General features: G+C 38.6%; 1 protein-coding gene across 7 annotated transcripts in view; it reads left to right on the top strand.

Annotated features, from left to right (window-relative positions):
• Med14 (mediator complex subunit 14) overlaps positions 1 to 23,301 on the top strand; it is an 87,227-nt gene that overhangs the window by 17,271 nt on the left and 46,655 nt on the right. For all 7 annotated transcript variants that reach the window (XR_878029.3, XM_030251357.1, XM_017318510.2 and 4 more), the window contains exons 10-12: positions 496 to 607; positions 17,185 to 17,310; positions 21,463 to 21,541. Coding sequence is in view for 6 of the 7 variants with exons in the window: in XM_030251357.1 (XP_030107217.1) it covers positions 496 to 607; positions 17,185 to 17,310; positions 21,463 to 21,541 (317 nt within the window). In the remaining variant the exon portion in view is untranslated. The remainder of the gene's footprint in view (positions 1 to 495; positions 608 to 17,184; positions 17,311 to 21,462; positions 21,542 to 23,301) is intronic.

Genomic DNA, 23,301 nt, shown 5'->3' with positions numbered 1-23,301 from the left:
AACTCATGTAGATGGAGCTGCCTACCTCTGCCTCCCAAGTATAAAAGGAAGGATCTCAAATGTCACCCAGCTGGCCTCAATCTTGTTATGTATCTGAGAATGACCTTGGATTTCTGATCCTCCTGCATGTACCTCCTGAATGCTGGGATTATAGTCATGCTCCCCCCCTGCCCCCCAGTTTTCAATGAGCTGGGGAATCAAATCCATAGCTACCTGCATTCTGAGCACTCAACTAACTGAACCCCCCCCCCCGTCTCCTATACCTTGCAAAAAAAAAGAAATTTAGTTTGAACGCTTCCAATGTAATTAAATACAATTAAAATAATTAAAAGCTCAGAATCATTAAGTTATATTTTTACTTTATCTAAATTTGCTTATACTGGATAATTTCCAATACTGAAAAGAAACATCTTAAGGCATAGTTGTGTCCATTCACACACGTACAATAAAAATATTTGAATTGTACATTGGATTTTATTGTTGCTGTTTATGCAGATTGACCACTTATCAATAGAAAAGCTCCTGATTGACAGTGTACACGCAAGAGCCCACCAGAGGCTGCAGGAACTGAAGGCCATTCTTAGAAGCTTCAACGCCAATGAAAGCTGTAGGTGTTCTCAGTTGATACTCTGCTTTTTCTTTTATTTAAGACTTTCTCCTGATGTATGGTTTTGTTGAGGATGCTGGACATTTGTTGCATTTAACCTGAAATCTACCAAATTAGTCCTAATTTTCTCTCTCTCTTACTTAGCTTGTCTTAATTTTTAAACTGTTTGCATGTTATCTCTCCTAAAAAATTTAAACTTATGGAAATAGAAACATTTTAATATGACTTGTAATTTAGTGTTTCTTTTGACAAAGTAGTACTGCAAATGCTTTTATAATGTATTTAAAAATATGGCTGAGTAATGCAGAATTCATGTCTTTAGTTTTGCATTATAACAGTATTGAGTAAGAAATGCACATGTAAAGAGTAATTGTAAGTCATGTAAGACATGTAAGTCTTCCAAGTTTTAATTACCTATCTAGTCTATTATGAACTTTAGAAAGCAAACTCTAGTATTTCATGCGCTTCTCTATTTACTATTCTTACCTCCCCCCATGCTCCCCCCCACCCCATACAGGGTATCACTATATAACCTAGACTGGCTTCAAATTTGTGGTCTTTGCTACTTCAGTTTCTCATTGCCCAAGATAACAGGCATGGACCAGTATATCCAACTCCTTCAATTGGTTTTGACCATAGTTACCTTATGTTCAAAGTTCATAGTGTAATAAAAGTAGAAACTAGTAGTAGGGGAAGTACAGAGCCTAGATCACTCCATTACACTCCCAGAAAATTGACTTCTTAGATATGTACTAGTAAGTGTAGATTAAGGTCATTTTGATAAAAGATAAAAACTCTGCCCATAGCAAAGATAATTTTGAAAAATGGACAGTACATATTCAAGAATGCTGTGTTCTCTTGAATAGTTAGATATACTAGTTAATAACAATGTACTTGTAGTATGTACTTTAAAGTAGCTACAAATGAAGTTTTTGACTGTTCTCATCACATAAATACTAAGGTGATGGATATACTAATTACTGACTTGATCATTGCACAATTTATAAGTTATTGTAATATCACATAATCTATAATATATAATTATTTTGTCAGCAAAACATTCAAGGGCTGGCGAGATGGCTCAGCAGTTAAGAGTGCCGACTGCTCTTCCGAAGGTCCTGAGTTCAAATCCCATCAACCACATGGTGGCTCACAACCATCTGTAATGAAATCTGATGCTCTCTTCTGGAGTGTCTGAAGACAGCTACAGTGTACTTACATATAATAAATAAATAAATCTTTAAAAAATATTCAATGAAAATTAAAGAATAGATGTGAAAAGTAGGACTGACAAGTCAATATTAATGCATGAATATATTAAAAATTTTTTTTAAATTAGTATGCAGAATAATAGGTCTCTTTCTTTACATCATATTTTTTATGTGTATGGATGTTTTGCTTGCATGTATGTCTGCCCTCAGATGCCAGAAGAGAGTATAGAATTCCCTAGAACTGGAGTTACAGACTATTGTTAACTGCCATTAGGTACTGGGAATTGAACAAGGGTCTACTGGAGAAATAGGCAGTACTCTGAACAGCTGAGTTCTCTCTCCAGCTCCCTCTTTCCCTTCCTTCACTAGCTTTGTGGACCAGACTGGCTGTGAACTTGCAGCAATCCTGAGTCAGTGCCTTCTCTCCTTAAGTGCTACGACAACATATACGCACCCTTGGAATCTATATGATTTCATTGTGACATTTCAAATGTGTATGTTGTGCTTTGCTGAGAGTCACTCCTACTATTACTACCTCTTGTCCCCTTTTCTCCTCTCTGATGGCTTCCCTTCTCCCCTCAAATAGCCCCACTTCTGCTTTCATGTCTTGTGTATATTGTTAAATATCTCATTTGAATTCTTCTTACCAAAGAAAACATACTTGTCTGAGTCTGCCTTATTTTGGTTAATATGATGTTCTCCAGTTTCACCCATTTTTTTTCTAAAAATGCCATAGATTTGTTGTTGTTCTTTATAACTGAATGAATTTCCATTGTATATATATTCCACATAATTAAAATACATTCATCTGATGATGGGCATCTAGGTTGATTTTTTTCAGTCTTAACTCTAGTGAATAGTGCTGTATTAACATGGTGTACATGTGTGTTTGTGGCAAGCCAACTTAGGCTCCTAACTAGTACTGATGTAGTTGGGTCATACAATACTTTGTAGTGATCTCCCCATTAGATGTATTAATTTACAGTCCGATCATTGCCAGCATGTTTTGTTTGCTTTGTAGTAGACATTCTAATTATATGGGATCGCAGTGTATTTGCATTTATTAAGAGCCAAGGATGTTGAACATTTCACATATTCATTGGTCCTTGTTTCTTTTGAAAACTCTCCAGTTCATTTGCTCATTTATCCTTTGGATGATTTTTCTGTATTTAATTTTTTGAGTTTTTTTTTTAATAGATTCTAGATACTAATTTCCTTTTCATATATAGCTGGCAACAATTTTTTTCTTGTCTTTTTTTAAAAGTCCAGTCCTTACTCCCTCCAAGTTTGCTCTTTCACAGTTCCTCATCCCCTTCCCGCAACCCCCAGTGTCCAAGAGGATGTCCTCCCCACTCCCCAACCAGGCCTCCCCACTCCCTGGAGCCTCAAGACTCTTGAGGGTCAGGCCTGTTTTATCTCACTGAGGCCAGACCAGACAGTTCTCTGGTGTGTGTGTTTCGGGTGTCTTGGATCAGCTTGTGTATGCTGCCTGGTTGGTGGCTCAGTGTGTAAGAGATTTTATTCTATAGTCTAACCTCTTTAGGCTGGTAATTGTTTACTGTGTATGGAACCCGTTTAATTCCATACAATCCTGTTTGTCAATTCTTGCTATTATCTCCTAATCCACTGGAGTCCTTTCTGTAATAAAATATTTTTCCTGTATTTTATTTTTGCAGTTTCAAAGTTTCAGGTCTTCAAGTTTTAGGTTTTAAAACATTTTGAATTGAAGTCTTAGAGATCTAATTTCATTCTATACACAAATGTTAAATTTTTCCAGCACCATTTTGATGAAGTCTCCCCATATGTGTTTTTGGTTTATTTCTGGGGTTTATATTTTATTCCATTGGTTTACAAGTCTGTGACCATACCATGCTTTTGTTTCTACAGAAGTACTACAGTTTAGTTGTATGGTTTGAAATCGGGCATTATGATGCCTCTAACCTTAATTGTGTGTTGGGGGGTGCAGGCTATGGGAGAGTTTGGCCCTTGTTCTTTAGGAATGCTGTTTTACCATAGGATTTCATTGTTTTGGTTTTTTATTTTTATTTTTCGTTTAGACAGGGTGCTAGGATCACAGGCATGAATCACTATGTCTGCTTCAACATGGATCTTGCAGTTCAGGATTGATTTGGTTGTTTGCCTGTTTGCTTCTGAATAGATTTTAAGATTATTTATTATAATTCTGTGAAGAATGGCATTCAGATTTTTAGTGGGGTCACATTAAAACTACATAGATTTCAGTAATATAACCACCTTCCAGAATTAGTCCTATTGGTGATGTATGAGCATGTTATTCCGTCTTCTAGTGTGGAGGTTGAATGGTGGATAGATACAGGTTCTTGCTCTGCAGCACAGTTGTTGTAATGTGCAATGTAGTCTAAGCTGGCCTTGATCTTGTAGCAGTCCTATACCCAGGTTTTGTTTTGTTTTGTTTTGTTTTTTTGATTTTTCAAGACAGGTTTTCTCTGTGTATTCCTGGCTGTCCTCGAACTCGCTCTGTAGACCAGGCTGGTCTTGAACTCAGAGATCTGCCTGCCTCTGCCTCCCAAGTGCTGGGATCAAAAGCATGCGCCACCATGCCCAGCCACACCCAGGGTTTTGTGTGTATTAGGTGGCACACACTACCAATTTAGCTACAGCTCCTCTCCAGGGCTTTTCTTTTGAAGGGATGTTGAGCTTTGGAGGCCTGTTGTTTATCTATTGAGAAGATCATATGATTTCTGTTGCTAGTCTGCATGTTGTATTATATTGAATAATTTGCATTTGTTGAACTGTATTTGCACTTTTGAAATGAGAACAACTTGACTAACTTGATCCTGAGCATTCTTTCTTTTTTTCTTTTCCAAAGTTAACAATCTGTTATTATTCAACTTGGACAGGGTTAGTTCATTCAACTATAAAAACAGCACCTCCCTTGAGACCCAGGCTGGAGGTACAATTCTCAGAAAAGATTTAGAACATGTCTGTCTGCCTAAGGACTGTACAAAAATATGACATTCTCCAGTGTTGCAGATGAAAATATCTCTACAAGCAGCTTCATGAGTTGGATCTGCAGCACTCCAGACAACAAAAAATATGGATGCTTTAGAAAATGTGAACTCTGCTGTGCAGTGGTCGTATCTATCTATCCAGCACTTGGGAGGCAGAGTTCCAGGCCAGCCTGCTCTACAGAGCAAGTTTCAAAACAGCCAGGGCTACATAGAGAAAAACCCTGTCTTGGAATAACCAAGCAAATTAAAAAATCTCTCCTCATTTCAAAATGAAACAAGATAGTACCCTTTCTTCCTCTTGGCTCAATTTCCATCCATTTCTTGGAAGAAAGACCCAAGAATAGGATGGGAAACAGTTGTTTTCCTCCCTGTCCACAAAGAATCATACCAATTGTGGGAGGAAACAGATCTCTACTTTCTGAGCTGGATTTCTAGAAACTAGGAAACTCCCTTTAAGCTATAAACAGGGAGGGTCTGAGGGCTCCTTGAAAGGTGGTTTTTTTTTTTTTTTTAAGATAAAAACATTTGAAGCTGTGGTGGTGCACGCCTTTAATCCTAGCACTCGGGAGGCAGAGGCAGGTGGATTTCTGAGTTCGAGGCCAGCCTGGTCTACAAAGTGAGTTCCAGGACAGCCAGGGCTACACAGAAAAACCCTGTCTCGCAACATTTGAGATAGCCTTATAACCTATAGGTCTAACTTAAATTAAGTAAAAATAAGTAGCCATTGACACTATATTGAGCTGGCCAAAAAGGTATAGGATCCTTTTAATTGATGTCATGTGTCTTGGAAGAAGTAGCTATATTTTGGGTCAGGTCATCTCTGTTGGTTAGAGCTCACATCCTGTATTGCCTGGAGGGCTCAAGTATGGAAACTGAAAGATGAGGGTTGAACAGAGCTCTCATGCTGTGTAGCCTGAATTTTGGCTGTTTTATAGATGGTTCTCTGCGTAGAACAGAGAACTTTTCAGACACTTCCTAACTGAGGAAGGCTTCCTAGGAGCCGAAAACCACTGCCTGAAACAGGCTACTCCCGAGAGGTGATAGATAGGCTTCCTGTCAAACCTCAGCAGCAACTCACTGGCTTTAGGAGGAGGTCTGTCTATATCTAAAGAATCATCTGTCTACCGACTTGGAGAGGATTGAACCGTATGTAGAATGTGGTGACATTTCTCATTGGTGCCATTGGTAAGCACCCTTCCACCTGCCAGCATTAGAGCTGCAGGGTAGCAGATAGGGTTCTGAAAAAGAAAAAACCCAAACCCCTAAAGAGGTTGTGATTTAAACAGCACATAGCCGTTTGAACTGCTCGAACTGTTCCCAACTCCTTGCTTTATAGGAATTGACTTGATGAGCCCAGAGAACAAGGGCAATATCAAAAAGGAATACATTCTTTGAAAGGCCCATGAAAACACATCTCCATGGCTAGGATGAACAAAACCATCTCTTGGTTGACAGCTCTTGACGAAGTTTTCCAAATTCGGCTGAGGTGGAACTTGTGCCTGGATGGAAAAGCAGAGCCTGTGCACTTGAGTATGCTCTTGGTTAGGTCATGACTGATCCCTGTTCCAGACTGAGCCTCACATTTCATACTTCACACATTTGGGGCTTGGTATGCGAGTGCATAAACAACAAATCCCCTTACCTTTATACAATAGGTTCTTCAAACATTGTTGAGGTATTTTTAATTCTTTTTTCTTTTTCTTCTTCTGTTTTTTTTTGGTTTTTCTGAGACAGGGTTTCTCTGTATAGTCCTGGCTGTCCTGGAACTCACTCTGTAGACCAGGCTGGCTTCAAACTCAGAAATCCGCCTGCCTCTGCCTCCCGAGTGCTGGGATTAAAGGCGTGCACCACCCCCACCCAGCAGTTGAGGTATTTCTTAAAGCTTTCACAAAAAACCCTTGAACGTGTTGCGGGCTGAGTAAAGACTGAGTAAAGCTGCAGTATTAGTCTTTTCCATTCAGACCAGCTAGCTCTTTGAGGCTTGAGGATGGATGGTGAAGGAGGTGTTCTGGGTCCTTTTGACAGAAGTGATTAACGCACCTTTATGGCCTTCATCAATGATCACCACGTTGGTTCCTTTGTTGGGAACTCAGGGCTGAAGGCAGGTCAATTTCTCTTTAGGTTTGGACTGAAATAGAGAATATTATCACTGAAGGTCCTGGAATCACACATCTTTTGTGTTGCTAAATTTGACTTGCAATCATTGAAGTACCTTTATGTACTCGGGTTCATCAGAAAATTTGTTGTGTGTTCATCCTTGTTTGATCTTGGTATCAGGGTAATATTGACTTCATGGAATGAGTCTGGTAATACTCCCTCCCCCTTCTATTGTTATGGATTAGTTTGACGAGTGTGTGTTTTTTTAAACTCCAGTACAATTTGGCAGTGATTAATCCATTTGCTTCTTCTGATCTTTTTTAGCTAAGAAATTTTATTCTTCAGTCTCATTGATCTTTGTAGGTCTGTTTAAACATTTTCTATTCTCTTGGTTTTAATTTTGTAGGCAATGTCTAGGAACTTTCTTCTTGGTAGGCCATTTTTTCTTGGTTTTTGAATACAGGTTTTCAAAGTATTTCCTAATTTGCCTCTGGATTTCATTGATATTTTTTATATTTTCTCTTTTCTATGTCTAATTTTTCTGATTTGCTTCTTTTATTAACAGTATTTGCCTTGAAGAACCAAGTGTTTGTTTCAATGAGTCTTTGTTTTTCTTTGTTTTGTTTGGTTTTTTCATTTCCATCTTCCTATTTCTGCCCTGAGCTTGATTAGGCTGTTGGAGAAGCATTTGTTGTTTTTGTAATTTTGTTCTGTTGAAATTTGCCATTTAGTACTGGACTATGTTCCTTTTCTTTTTTTCTATTGAGGCAGGATTTCTGTGTATAGCCCTGGCTGTCCTGGAACTCACTCTGTAGACCAGGCTGGCCTCGAACTCAGAAATCCACCTGCCTCTGCCTCCTCAGTGCTGAAATTAAAGGGGTGTGGCACCACTGCCTGGCTTGGAATATATATTTTTAAATTAAATTTATTTACTTATTTAGTTTACAACCCCATATCAGCCCTTCCTCTCCTCTCAGTGTCCTCTCATGTAAGTTATCCCCACAATCCCCCCCTAATCTCCATCCCCCACCCCAGAATACACACACACACACACACACACACACACACACACACACACACACAATTTAGTTTTTATTCATGTGCGTGGGGTGGGAAGGCATGAATGACAACATATTTGTGGAGGTCAGATGACAACTTAAAGAAGTCACTTTCTTCTCCCCTTGGAGTCCTAGGGATTGAACTCAAGTCCTCAAGCTTCGTGGTGAGTGCCTCACTAGCCCTGACATAACATTTCAGTGTGCATTTCTTTCTTTCTTTTTTTTTGGTTTTTCGAGACAGGGTTTCTCTGTATAGCCCTGGCTGTCCTGAAACTCACTTTGTAGACCAGGCTGGCCTCAAACTCAGAAATCTGCCTGCCTCTGCCTCCCGAGTGCTGGGATTAAAGGTGTGCGCCACCATGCCGGCTTCAGTGTGCATTTCTTATTTCATGTTTTTGGTAATATTGGAATCTGTTATTTATATTTGTCTTATACCATGAGAATGCTAGATAAAATAGAAACTCTAGTGCTTTTCTTGTGTTCAGAGTTGGTTGTAAAGCATTGGAACTGACTTGCAACTTTGACAGTGCATTTGGAACTGCAAATAAATGCGTAGTAGAGTAGGGATTTAATGTTTACAAAGCCTGGAAGTGCTTTTAAAAACTCAGTCATCTTTCTCCTTCATTCCATGAATTCTTAATTTGGCTTTTTGTTATGCTGATCTATTTATTTTCTTTGCTGTCTGATAGAATTTCTTTACCCTTGTCTTCCATCCCTGGTATTGTTTTCTGCTTGGTTTAGTCTATTGTTTTATTTACTTATGTAGGAATGTTTCTTGTTCATGTTTATCATGTGTGTGCCTGATACTTGAGGTGTCAGATGAAGGCATTTGATCCTGTAGAACTGGAGTTAAAGACTGTTGTACGCCACGTGTGGGGTTAGCAAGAGCTCTTAACCACTGGATCATCTCCAGCCTTTTGATTTTAGTGTATTGGTTGGTGAAACTTTCCATTCTGGTTTTCTGTCTCCCCTTGCCCACTCTCAAAGTCTCTTTTTTTGCTGAACTTTTTATCAGTCTTGTTAATTTCATGTCTGTATTTCAGGCCTTTGAAATCTGGATCTATAATTGACTTTCTTACTTACTTCATCTGTTTTGTTTTCTAAAAATATTTTTACTGGCAGAAATCCTTTTTCCAGTATTGGAACTACCTTAATATCTGGATTTGTTGATTGAGGAATTAGCTTTTGTATATGCTATGCTGATTTGTTTTTTCATGGTTCTTGATGCACCTGTCTGTATGGGATATCTCTTCCAGTTTTAGTGGAGGATTTTTTTTTTTTAAACTGAGAAACTTTTTCTTGAGGGATCAACCTCCACTATCGTTCAGAGAGGAGAAAACTGAGGTGCTATAATCAAACCTGATATGGGAATACAGTTAAAATCAATGCTAACTTGTATAATTCCTATGACCACAGAACAGAAAATAACTAAAAGAGAGCAGAATACATTATCACCTTAAATTTTTTTTAAAGATTTATTTATTATATGTTAAGTACAGTGTAGCTGTCTTCAGACACACCAGAAGAGGGCGTCAGATCTCGTTACGGATGGTTGTGAGCCACCATGTGGTTGCTGGGATTTGAACTCCCGACCTTTGGAAGAGCCGTCAGGTACTTTTACTCTCTGAGCCATCTCACCAGCCCATCACCTTAAATTTTATTAAGGATAAAAGTAAAAGTAGTAAATGAACAAAATAAAGGTCAAAAGAAAGCAGAACCAAAACTAAGAGAAAAAGAAAGATGAATGTTAGGAAGACAAAAAAAGAACAGGAATATTAAAGTATTACACATTAAAGAAAAATGCATAAACAAAATTAGATAAATGTAAGAAGAATAAAAAAAGTTTTTCTGGGAGGGAAAAGCTACCATTATGTAGCCTTTTAAATCTGTACTATGGCTATATTTTTGTGATTATTTTTCTGTAATGAGAGCAACTAAAATTAAACAAGTATTTACCTGTTTTGTTTGTTTGTTTTATTAAAAAGACTAAAGTTCACACTTAAAATGCCAGCACTGAAGAGGCTGAGGCTGGTGGATCTGGAGTTGAAGGCCAGCCTGGACTATATAGTGAGCTCAAGGTCATCTGAGCTACTCACGTAGGCAAACCCTGCTTAACCCCCAACCCCATATATGAAGTAAAAATAATACTCAAATTTATAATAACATGAAACAGGTAGTAAAGATGGAAAAAAACTAAATGGCAAAGTGTCAGTACTTTTTTCTGTATACTCTAATATTAGAATCTTCCAGGTAGGAAGAGTATGCAATTGAAGTTGGAGTTTCTTTTTCCTATCATTTAGGAGGGCGCTGAGCCTGGACCAGTCAAGTGTCAGATGTCCGACAGAGCTGTCTTCATTTTAGGAGCTTGCCTTCCTTGCATATTAGAAACCTCTTCTGGCCCCTTTTAGATTTGCAGCCTGTGGTCTATGCAGGTTATCCCATACTCCAGAGACTTCCTAGTTGAATGCATTGGGGGAGTCAAGAAAGCAGAGCACTGACATCTGTACTGGAAGACTATGTGTCTCAGTGCTTTGAGTACAGCATTAAACACCCTTCGGGAGGGAGGAGGCTACAGAAGTTGAGAGAATGCTACTGGACCTGAGCTTCAGAGTTCTCAGTCCCATCAGCAGAGAGCCTTACAGCTGACAGGTGGCTCCAGAGGTTGGGGGTTGCCTGCTGACCTTGGGCTCATGGGCTGTAAGACTCTGCATCTATCCTCAGATGAATGCTTATCATGGATTACCACCAGACCCTTCAACGCCCAAGCTTCCTGCTGCCTCAACTCAACATGTCCACATCTGGCTCTCCTCCTGTTCACAACTGCCCTTCACTGCAGCCTTCACCCAGGAGCTGTGGCATGTTGCCCCCCCCCCCCCGCCAGATCCCTTGACTTCTGATTGTTCCAGAATAGTTTGTGTTTTATATAGTAGGCCTTTTCAATCACAGCCCTTCAAGACATGAGTGAGAGAACGGATCTCATCTCCACTACCAACTCATCACACAGATGGAGTCATTCCCTTAACAAATCCTGAGCTAAGAACGTAATCCTCTGCTGTGGGTAGACTCTCCAGTCACTCTATCAGGGCTTCCTGCCTCACTTTTTTTTTTTTTTGGGGGGGGGATGAGGCGTCTGTGTTGGGTCTTGTCCCCACCCAGGCTCTCCCCACCAGGGAGTCCTAGCATTTCTCAGAACTAGGGAAAAGGAAACGTAGCAAAAAGTGCAAATGTGAGCCTTAGGGAAGAAAGACAGGCAGGGAAGAACTGGGGTGCATGTGTTGGTTAAATTTTATTTCTGCGTGTATGTGTGTGTGCGTTAATTGTCAGTGTTCACTAACTTTAATTATAAGAAGCTTATCTCTCTCATCTTTCAAAATAAAAGTAGTGATTAAAAAGTACAATTGAAACTAATGGGAACTAGAAAGGGCAGTAATCCCCCATTCTTTTTTCTTAGCAATATTGTTGAAATATTCATGTACACTTAATGGGATTTTTAGTATATTTTGAACAGTCCAATTTTAGAATATTTCAGTCATCCCCCAAAGAACCATTATATCTACTAGGGGGTCATTCTGTATTCTCTCTAGCTTCTGACAGCTACTCATCCACTATATATATTTATATGTATAAGCATTTCATATAAATGAATCATGTAATGAATGTTCTTTTGCATATTTGTTTTTGAGGTCTATCCATGTTATAGCATGTTTTTAATAATTGTTATATATGCCATATATTATCAGTTCATTGATAAACATTGTGGTTACTTTTAATTTTCAACTATTGTGAATATAGCTGTGAACATTTGTCTAAGTTTTCATGTGGGCTTATACTTACTTGTATATATGCCTATGAATATGATGGCTGGGTGATCTGGCCACTCTAATCTTTTTTCATACTGAAACTATTTCACAACCTCACCAACAGTGTTTAAGGGTTCTGCCTTCTCCATATTCTCACTGATACTGGTTGTTTTTTATGTTTCTAGCTGTCCTAGTAAGTGTGAGATTTCATTATAGTTTTGACTTGTATGTTCTATGTTGAGCATCTTTCCATATATCTGTCTGTTCAGATCCTTTGTCCGTTTTATAATTGCATTTATCTTTTCCTTATTATTGCATATATTTTGGATATAAGTCCCTTTTTATAAATTATGATGTGTAAGAATTTTTCCCATGCTTGATAACTTTTTTATGGTATTTCTACTACTGACTTCCTCCCTGCCTCCCTCCCTTCCAATAGGATGCTATGTGGTTTAGGTCGGCCTTAGCCCTGATATGTAGTTGAAAATGGCTCAAACTCTTGCTTCTCCTACTTCCATTTTCCAACTGGTAGGACTAAAGGTGTATAGTACCATGCCTGGTCTTTTTTTTTTTTTTTTTTTTTTTTTTTGGAGATAGGCTCTCATCATGCCCCCTGTTGATCTATTACTCTGTATACATCAGGCAGGCTTTGAACTTGAGGCAGTCCTTCTGCCACTACTGTCCTAGTTCTGAGATTAAAAGCATATACCACTATGCTCTGCCTTTTTTTTTTTTACTTTAAATGGCATTCAGTGTACACTTTTTTTATGCTTCTCATGTTATACTTAAGAATCCATGTCTTATAAACCTGAGATCCTGAAGACATACACTTACATTTTCTTTAAATGTTATTATTTAGATCTGAATCATTATGAGTTAATTTTTGTGTATAGTATCAGATAGGTGTCAAAGAAGATATGCAGTTGTACCAGTAACATTCCTTCTTAAGGAAAACTCTTAGCATTCTACAATCTTTTTTTATCCACACCGAGTCAGGGGTTCGCAATGTAACTCTGGCTGTCCTGGAATTCACTTTGTAGACCACGGTGGCCTGGACAGAGATCTGCCTGCCTTGTCTTCCTGAGTGTTGAGATTAAAGGCATGAGCCGCTATACCTGGCTAAGCATTTTGTAATCTTTATTTCTTCTTATTTCCAAGTTTACAAAGTAGTAAAATTCTAAAATTTTGTTGTTGGAGCTGCAGAAAATGAAGATGTGTGATGTTTTCAGTAAACAAAGCTTAGTAAGTAAAAACCTGTCAGAATGATTGCCCATGGGATATTATTTTCAAAAATAATCTCTAGGGCTGTGGCTGCAGTTCAGTTGATGAAATGCGTCTCTAGCATTCATCAAAACTTGAGGTCAACCCCAGCACCCACCACATAAAATTCAGTGTGTTTGCCGATGCCTGTAATCTTGACAGTGGGAGGTAGAGGCTTAGACGTGGACGGAGTGGGTTAGGAATTCAAGATTATCGTCAACCTCATTGGTTAGCTTATATTAAGCCAAATGTAGACCTGCCTGGTTTGGAAATCGGTGTGTAGTAATTTATGTAGTGATTTGAGGATAGCCTCAAGTACAGAGTTCTGTCTACCTCTGCCTCCAGTTTAAACGTGTATACCATCACACCTGGGTAAACTCTAAAACACATGTTCTGGTAGTGGTAGTTTGGTGTACTGACTTAAGTTCTCAGAATTTCTTTTACATGCATATTGTAGCGGTGTCTCTACCTGAATAGCCGGAAGGTCTTGAGTTCAGCTGCATGCTCTCAAACATATTATATACATGCTTTGAGCTCCATTCTCTAACTGTAATTGGAAGTGGTTGTTAGCATATCTTCTTTTTAGATCTCTAGTTCCAGTCGAAACGTGTGCTACCTCAGTTACTTCAAGCCCTTGTTCCTACTGTCCTAGGTGTTTGAGAATAATCTTATAGGGACTTTTGAAATTGGTCCCCTCAAGTCCTGTTTTATCAGCATTTTTCTACAAGGGAAAAAGGGTCTGTTTATCTAGCTTTTTAGGGTATAAATTGTTTCTTTTTGGTTTGAGACAGTTTCACTATGTAGTCATGATTACCATGAAACTCAGATTATCTTGGCTCTGCCTCCAAGTTAGTGCTGGGAATAAAGGTGTATGTGCCTGGCCTATAGAAGAACTGTAGCCCATTCTTTGAATCTGTTAGTGCTGTTGCTCTCAGTCCGTTGCATTTTTCCAAGCTTCTAGCTGGAATAGCCTAAAGTGAGTAATTGAGAGATTAGAATATTTCAAGAAAGGCCTGGGAGAAGGCACAGCTGCAGGGATTTGAAATAGCACAGATAGAAGCATACAGTTTGCTCAGGGTCAAGTTGCCTCAAGGGCAACCAGGTGCAGAGAAGACCAAAATAGTATAAGGCAGGGAGATATGATATGGCTACTTTTCAATAATGTCTTTGAGTCTTAGGAGTCTCCACCCATTAGGTCTGAATTGGCATTATCAGGTGGAAGCAGTCTATGGCAAATAACTTTTTAATTGTGCTTAATTTCATATTTCTCTTCATTTTCTCAGAAAACCAACTAACAAACAAACCCACCAAAAATAGATATTGTTGGCCATAGGATATATTCAAATATATGTATTGATGCTATTTTCTCTTGAATGTATATCTTTTGATTCATGTCTGTATGAGATCATTCATTCTTGTTAATTAGATTGAAATTATAATTGTTATCCCTATTGGCAGTTGTACTTTTATTATTATAGTTTAAAAATGATTTTTGATTAGAGACTGCATTGTTTTGTACTCTAACACAAATTATAACTGTATAGAAATGTTTTAAAATTAGTAACTAATTTTTTATTTAGATATTTTCTTTATATTTATATTTCTTTATATTTCTCCATATATTTTTCTTTATATATATTTTCTTTATATCCACTATATACATTTATATACATTTCAAATGCTATCCTGAAAGTTCCCTATACCCTCCCCCGCCCTGCTCCCCTACACACACACTCCCGCTTCTTGGCCCTGGCATTCCAAGAATTTCATAAATTCATTGTTTACTAATTTTTAAATCAGGTGATGTGATTCAGCAATTGAGTATAGGCTTAGCATGTTTAAGGCTCTGGGTTCTGTTCCCAAAGCCACATAAACATACACAGCCAGCAACCCTGTTTCAAAACTGAAAATACTTTTGATTCTGCTGCATAGTGTACTGTGTTTAAGACACTATTGCTTTAATTTCATTTGTTGTGCTGGTGTTGGATTATAAAATACTGTATCAAAAATTTTTAGTCTCCTTCAGTTTTTTACCTTTAAAATTTACATTACATTTTGTTTGCATAGATAATAATAATGGTATCTTCACCCATTTTAAATATTGTCAATTTATAAGAGGTGACAGACCAATTCTGTGAATGGCGGACTTGTAAAAGTATCTTTTATTCCCCTGGCTCAGTTGTTGTCTTAGAGGCTTACTGTCTCCATCTGCTAACCTAGGCCTAGTCCTGGAAGCTTCTAGCCTCCATACAATGGAATCCAGGCCTAGAATGTTTTCAGCCTCTGAGACTTACTGCTGAATTAGCTCACCCTTTCTAGCTCTTTCTGAGCTCTGGCTGCCTGGTTCAGATCAGCTGTTCTGACTCAAAACTCTTCTCCAAGCTGACAGACTCAAACTAGCTTCTTTTTGCTGCTTATTGAGTTGCTCTGCTTAGCCTAAAACTAACTGTAGCCATCTTTTCTAATCTTCTGGCTTCTCCTCCTCCGGCTCTTTTTGTCTTTCCCTGTGTTTCAATTGTTCTGTGTGGAACCCGTGTCTGTAACGTTTCCTGGTAACTGAGAATCCCACACACTGACTAGAAAGAACTAAGGTCTGCATGAGTGTTGGGATTAAAGATGTGTACATGCCTGGACCTAAGCTTTTCTTTCCCTGAAACTTGGCTCTATACCACACTGGCCTTGAACTCAGACTTCAGTCTGACTCTGTCCCCTGGGATTAAAGGCATGTCTACATTCCAGCCAGATCACATAGACCTAGAAGTCTTTTTATGTGTGATCTCTTACCAGAGCAGTCATGTTCTGAATTAAACTTAAAATTTCTCTACAGTGGCTCATGCCTCTAATCCCTTCACTTGGGAGACTGAAACAGGAGGATTGCTGAGATGGAGGCTTGCAAGGCTTCCATTGTGAGTGGCTACACAGTTAGAACCCATCTTAAAACACATGTGAGTGAAATAATGTGCTTTTCTCATCACGCCATAATCAGGCCTGGCCCTGTGTCAGTCTGCAAGACGAGTAGGGTGGTCACGGATGACTTTTTTCTTACTTGTTTGTGGCCAGAGGACTTTGCTTTTGTAGGCTCCACCAGTCTGAGCCCGGTGTGCTTTTTAGTGCTTTGAGTTCCTAGGTTGCCTATTTGAGGGATAAGACGACAAGTTGATAGGGTCTGGTGGAAATACCACCAAATTCTTAGATTTATTATCAGCTTTAGAGGTTTGACCATAGCCATTGTCTACATTCTTATCTCCTCTAGGACTTAAAAACAAGAAGAAAAATTCCCATGTAATAATACTGAAGAGTTCTTAAGTGTTTTGTTTTTTTTAAAACATGAGCTCGGACTGGTGAGATGGCTCAGTGGGTAAGAGCACCCAACTGTTCTTCTGAAGGTCTGAAGTTCAAATCCCAGCAACCACATGGTGGCTCACAACCATCCATAATGAAATCTGACTCCCTCTTCTGGAGTGTCTGAAGATAGCTACAGTGTACTTATATATAATAAAAATAAATAAATCTTTTAAAAAAAAAACATGAGCTCTTGATGTCAGAAAAAAAAACCCTGATTTTTTTAAAAATAAAAGAGTACATTGAAAATCTTATTGGAGTATGAATTTGTGTTCTAAAATATTTTTTTCCTGATATCTTTCAGCTAATTAAGAAAACTTGAGGTGGGCACTGGGGACTCACACACTCCTTTAATGCTTGGGAGGCAGAAACAGATCTCTGTGAGTTCAAGGTCAGCTTAGGCTACAGAGTAAAACCCTGTCTGAAACCAAACCAAAAAAGGGGTGCCGGGGGCGGGGGCGGGGGCGGGGGCGGGATTTATAAACATTGGCTTAAACCTGACTTATTGAATGGAAAGAAATCAGTTAACTGCTAGGATCGGGCTTTACTAGATAGACTAACTCTCTTGTAATGGAATTTCAGATTTTTCCTGTCTTTTTCTATCCTTTCTCTCTCTCTATATATATATATGCCTTTTGTGTATCAACTAGTAAATGCTATTTTTCCTTTTCAGCTGCTACTAATTAGCATTGTGATCCAGTTCCAAACTTTATAAAATTAAGTCTTCTATATTCAGACTTACCTTTGTTTCTACTCATTAAAAATAATTTTGAGCAAATGTTCAGATAGAAAAATAATTTTTAATTCTCAACTGTTTAGCTTCCATAGAGACTGCACTTCCAGCTCTTATTGTACCCATCTTGGAGCCTTGTGGTAATTCGGAGTGCCTACACATTTTTGTAGATTTGCATTCTGGAATGTTCCAATTGATGCTTTATGGACTTGGTAAGTTACTAAATGTCGTCACTCAAGTAAGTGTGTGTGTGTGTGTGTGTGTGTGTGTGTGTGTGTGTTGCCTGTGTATATGCATGTACACCACATGAGTGTTTAGTGCCCCTAACTCTATGAGGTCAGAAGAGGATATCAGATCTCCTGGAATTGAAATTACAGATGGCTGTGAATTACCATGTCAGTCCTGGGAATCGAACCTGGATTCTCTGCAATAGCAACATGTGCCCTTAACTCCTAGGCCATCTCTCTGGCCCAAGGAAAATTTTGTAAGAAAGCAAATTGAAACTTAACTACTATAATGTGTAGGAAGGGGTGGTGTGTGCAGCGTGAAAGTAAGTATGAAAGGAATAATGAACTGTTTGACATCTCTTCCTTGGAATTTTTTTGAGTCCTATCTGAAATTTTTTTGTATCAGAAGATAATTTTTTTTTTTTTAAATATTTATTTATTTATTTTATCTAAGTACACTGTAGCTGTCCTCAGACACTCCAGAAGAGGGAGTCAGATCTCGTTATGGATGGTTGTGAGCCACCATGTGGTTGCTGGGATTTGAACTCCTGACCTTCGGAAGAGCAGTCGGGTGCTTTTACCCACTGAGCCATCTCACCAGCCCGATAATTTTTTTATTATGTAAAAATAACAGTGATGACTGCTTTTAGATTATCTGCTCAGGAGTTCAGTTTTTATTTTATCACTAATAAATTGACATATAAATGACTAGTAGGAATTGCTAGTATCCTTTGTGACTAGAGAAAATATTTGTGACAGTATATCTACATAATGACCTGGAATATGTATCTATATAATGACTTAGAATATGGAGCCCTAGAGGAATTGAAAGTTTGCTTTCTAGTCAAGTGTATGGAGTGAACTACATTCCTAGCCCTTATTTCAAGGTCAGCCTAGTCTACAGAGGACATCCAAGGCTACACAGAGAAACCTTGTCTCAAATTTTTTTTTTTTTTTTTTTTTTTTTGGTTTCTAACTTGTTCTTTTATTGTGTGGGTATTCTCAAATGATATATATTTACTAGGAACAAAAGTGTTTTCGATGACTGCTCAAACAATAGTCCTAACTATGGTGTATATACTCTATTTAGTCAGTTAATATTAAACAAAAGAAATTGATTAAAATAAGGGATTTTTGATTCTATTATGTAGCTATAAAGGTGAGTTAAATTTTATTATTATTTATTTAAAATTGTTTTTGAAACAGGCATGTAGCTTTGGGTGGCCTGGAACTTGCTATGTAACCCAGGCAGGCCTTGAATTCAAAGAGACATCCCTACTTATGCATTCTGAGCTGGGATTAAAGGCATATACCTACCACACGTGGCTAAAAAGGTAGAATTTTGAAACATATTGGCAGCTCATGGAAAATAGGACTTTGAATCACATATTTATTATAGGTAAATGACATACATATGACAGTGGTTTGTTTTTTAACTTGCTCCCCCCCTCCATTTAACATGGAAACATCACTTATTTGTTGCTCAAGTATACGACATAGTTTTACGTAACAGCAGACAATCCCAAGGAAACACTGAAATTACCTCATCTGGTTAATACTAACATTTCCCCTTATCATCTGCTCTCTAGGGTAGCCATATCTTCATAGGCTTCAGAAAACTTTCCTTTCTCCATCTCTTCCCTCATATACCAGTTTGACAAGGGCAAATTTGGCACACATCAGGTCAGACATGGTCCAAGTAAGCCCAGGCCTTAGCAGTGACCGGTATTTGTCAGTTTACCCATAGCTCACCGCATATTGGCTAGGCCCACAAGCTACCTTAGTAGGATGCTATTAAGTATGCTAATCTTGAAGCTAGTGAATAACCAAGCCAAACTGGATAGTACAGTTAGCTTTGAGGCAGCAATGACAACACTGACATTTTTGGGAACCATGTCACTGTGGTATGACAAGAATTAAGCTGTGTATTTATCATGCCTTGGCTGACCATATTGTTGGCTGGATTAGCAAGATGATGGTTGTTTAGGGACAGGAAAATCAATATGGCATGGGGCACCATGAAATGGCTCATAAGGAAGGCAGTCATTTGAGTCAGAGGTGGCCAGTAAGCATAACTAAGGTTAGTTAATATATCAATCATTCAATAGAAAGGATTTGTGATGGATATATTGAGGTCCTGATTTTTCATCATGAAGGCACAGAGTGTAACCAGTTGGTATGGGCAGTAACTGGAGAGCTAGGTAGAGTCCTCTAGCTTAGACTTCTTGCTGTGATCAACCCGGGCATTCCATCAAGGCAGTGACAGACACAGTCAGCCAGTTCCACCATCAAAGCTACTGAAAATCCTGAAGTCCTATTTAGTTAACATATTGGGGACAAATTCCTTGCTGTTGATGAGCTGCCAGGGGGTAAGAGCCAATATTAGGTGGCAACACAAAGTTCATAAGGAAGCCTAGGTTATTCAAACACAACTTTGGGTTCATGTCTGCCACTCCCCATCCTCCTATCATGTACCCACTGAAAACGGATTACCATAGTGATCCTATCTCTCGTACTTGACCATCTATTAAATACCATATTTTATTAGTAGAACAGGCAATTGCAATTAATTTGGAAACTAGCCTAGCCAGTGTGGATGGATTTGCACGCATATGTGCACACATGTTTAACATACATGACGTTTAGATTTCTATTCCACAAGGCAGGAGAGAAGTGGCCTACTAGGAACCTCCACTGAGATGCTACCAAAGTCTGAGGGAGTAGAATGGAAGGGCAGCTGGCTCTGAGGGGTTCAGTATATTGCACAACACCCCCAGCTGGGGGCAGCCCTCACCAGCCAGTGCTGCTCCACCCCCATATGCCTGTATACCTTTTGTTTTTCAAAACCCTTTCTTTAGCTATTTTCTCAATCATTCATAGTATACACTCAGATAAGCACATAAAAATGAAAAGGGATGGACAGTAGGTTTTTGTGCATAGAAGTCAAGATGCTATAAGAACATACAGTAGAAATGTATTTTGTCACCGTTGTAGGGGCTGCAGAATAAGCTAATGTCAGTGGAGTTGATTTCAGTGCGGGCTTCACTTCTGACTCCTAGGCTTTTCTGACCATGTCCTTACAAGGGGTTGCACACATTCCTGTAGGGCAGTGCTTCTCAACCTCCTTAATGCTGTGTCTCTTTAATGCATTTCCACATGTTGTGGTGTCCCCACTTTAAAATTATTTTCATTGCTACTTCATTTTTTAAAAAATATTTTATGAATGTGAGTGCACTGTAGCTATCTTCAGACACACCCGAAGAGGGTGTCAGATCCCATTACGGATGGTTGTGAGCCACCATTGTGGTTGCTGGGAACTGAACTCAGGGCTTCTGGAAGAGCAGTCAGTGCTTTTAACCACTGAGCCATCTCTCTGGCCCTTATTGCTACTTCATAACTGTAATTTTGTTACTGTGAGAACTTAATGTAGATATGTGACATGTAGGATATCTGATATGCGATCCCTGTGAAGGGGTCATTCAACCCCCAAAGGGATTGCCACCCACAGGTTGAGAACCACTGCTATGGAGGTGCTCCTCTCTTCGAGACCCCTTCTGCACTTAGCTACCTCAAAAGTCTGCCTTTGAACTGCATCGCAGTGGAGATAAGGACTTTAATATATAAGTTTTGGGAGGCAGGGACTGCAATGGCTTCCTTTTTTTTTTTTAAGATATTGATCTAGTTAGTTGAAATCATTTCGTGCCTTCCTTTTTTTTTTCTACTTAACTAATTATTTTCTACTGCCATTAAAATTTTGGACTGGCGTTTATTAGTAAGCCAGTCATTTTTGGACAATGACTTGTTTGGACAATGTTTATGCTTGAGATCATTTGTATACTGTTCAAAGCAACATTTTAATAGGCAGTGATTTTTTTTTTTAGTTAAGATTCTAAGTCTAGTAATTTTCTGAATTTTAAGTTGAAAATGGTATTTAATTCTTATAATACAGGCAAAGAAGTATTTCTGCACGTGTTCCTTGTTCTTGTTAGTGAAATGTGAAGGAGGAAAAGCAAGTTGCTGACAGCTCCTGGTGGATTGATTTTATTCTCTCACATACAACATGGTTTAAAGTTGGGTTGCATAGATGAAGGTTTTGCTTGTGTTTAAACAGTGGTGAATGAATTCTTTATTCTGTAGACCCAGCCACTCTGGAGGACATGGAAAAATCTTTGAATGATGACATGAAGCGGATCATCCCTTGGATTCAGCAACTTAAGTAAGCTCAAGACTCAAAAGGGAAACCTATCCTGACAATATTTCTTTTCTTCTCCATAATTAGTCTTAATCAGTCACTGCCCTTAAAGTTTGTGACATGAAACCTGAGCACCTTTGGTACCTTGAACTCTAAATTGCCTTGGAATGTGTCCAGCCAGGATGGCTGTCTTCATCTCAGATTCCCCTCTAGATACAATGTTGGTCTGAAGGGCATGACACTACATTTTCATTGGTCATATTTTCTCCAGAGCAAGTACTTCTCACAAATTCGTAGTGAATTTTTATACTGTGTTCTCTAATAGAATCCAATTTGTTTTTGTTCAGAAGCAGTTACTGTCCGAACTGTTGTTCCCTTTTCTCTAACATTGTCATTTAGTTTGTATCAAAACTACCTTGTTAACAGAACCAGAGACAGTTATCTGGGCTTTCCTTTCCATTTGGGCTCCACTGAGGTAGCATTATGGCAACTTTACCAAGCTATTCTTACTTACTTCTGTTTCTGAGACAGGGTCCCATACAGCTGAAGCTTACATTACTATGTAGCTGAGACAAGTTTTGAACTCCTGATCCTCCTTCCTCTATCTCTCATGTCCTGGCATTATGGACACGTGCCACCACGCCCAACTCAATCTTTGAAATATTTCATAAGATTATTAACTTGTACTAAGTTGACCACATTTGACAGCTGTTCCAACGATCTAGTTGTACAGCATTGTTTTTAGTCCCTCTTCTGTTGCCTATGTACAGTTAATCATCGTTGCTAGCCCTGGGTAATCACAAATCTAGTTCTCTAAATTTGGTGGCTTGGTTTTTCACTTTTTATATAAACAGAAGCACGAGCTGTGTGATCTGACGTGCTTCTTCCACTTGTATTTTCAAGGGTTATGTTGTAGCATCTATCAATATTTTGTCCTTATGCTTTAATGCTGAATGGACAGACCATGTGTTCTTTATTTTATAATAAATGGGTTTACAGTAAGTGGAGTTTTAGCACTTCTTCTTGGCTGTTGTGTGAACTTCCATTTTCATTTTCTGTGGCTAAAACTTAGCAGTGGAATTGTTGAGATAGAGAGTAAAAATTATGTTAGACTTTTGATATATATTCTTAAACTTCTTTTTAAAGTAGCCATGCCACTTTGCCATTCAATCAGCATATGAGGGTTTCTGTTTTGGCACAGATACTCGCTATTGTCTTTGGTAGGAGGAGGTATCTCATGGCAGTCTTAGAATATTTTGCCTCTAATGGCTAACGATATTGAGCATCTGGTTTATGGGATATTTTTGTACTATGGAACAAAAACAGATTCTATTTAAAGAAATGCTGGGCATGGTGGCACATGTCTCTAATCCCAGTACTTGGCAGAGGTAGAAAGATTACTGAGTTCAGCCTGCTCTCCGTGGTAACTTTTAGGTTAGCCAGAGGTATATAGTTGGGGTCCTAATCCCCAAAATACCAAGCCAAACTAAACAAAAACCCCAAATGAGTCACATATAACATAAACCCCAGCTTCTTTACTATTTGAGTCATAGACATAATGTTACATGTACTCCGATAAAGAAAATCAGACAAGCCTACCCTAGGAAAGTAATTACCGAAGCTGCACAATTTTCAGTGTTTATAGGAAGTTAGTGTAAAGCTCACCTAGAAATTTATTTCCAGAATCAAAACAAAAAGTGAAGGATGAAATAACATGCTGGACATGTGTTCTAGCCTCTTGTCCTAGCTCTCAAGTGGTTGAGATAGGGGATTGCGAATGGGCT

Source organism: Mus musculus, chromosome X, assembly GCF_000001635.26.
Source record: "Mus musculus strain C57BL/6J chromosome X, GRCm38.p6 C57BL/6J".
NCBI classification, from domain to species: domain Eukaryota; kingdom Metazoa; phylum Chordata; class Mammalia; order Rodentia; family Muridae; genus Mus; species Mus musculus.
The sequence above is the reverse complement of the archived record's forward strand: the minus strand, read 5'-3'. Positions and strand labels throughout refer to the sequence as shown.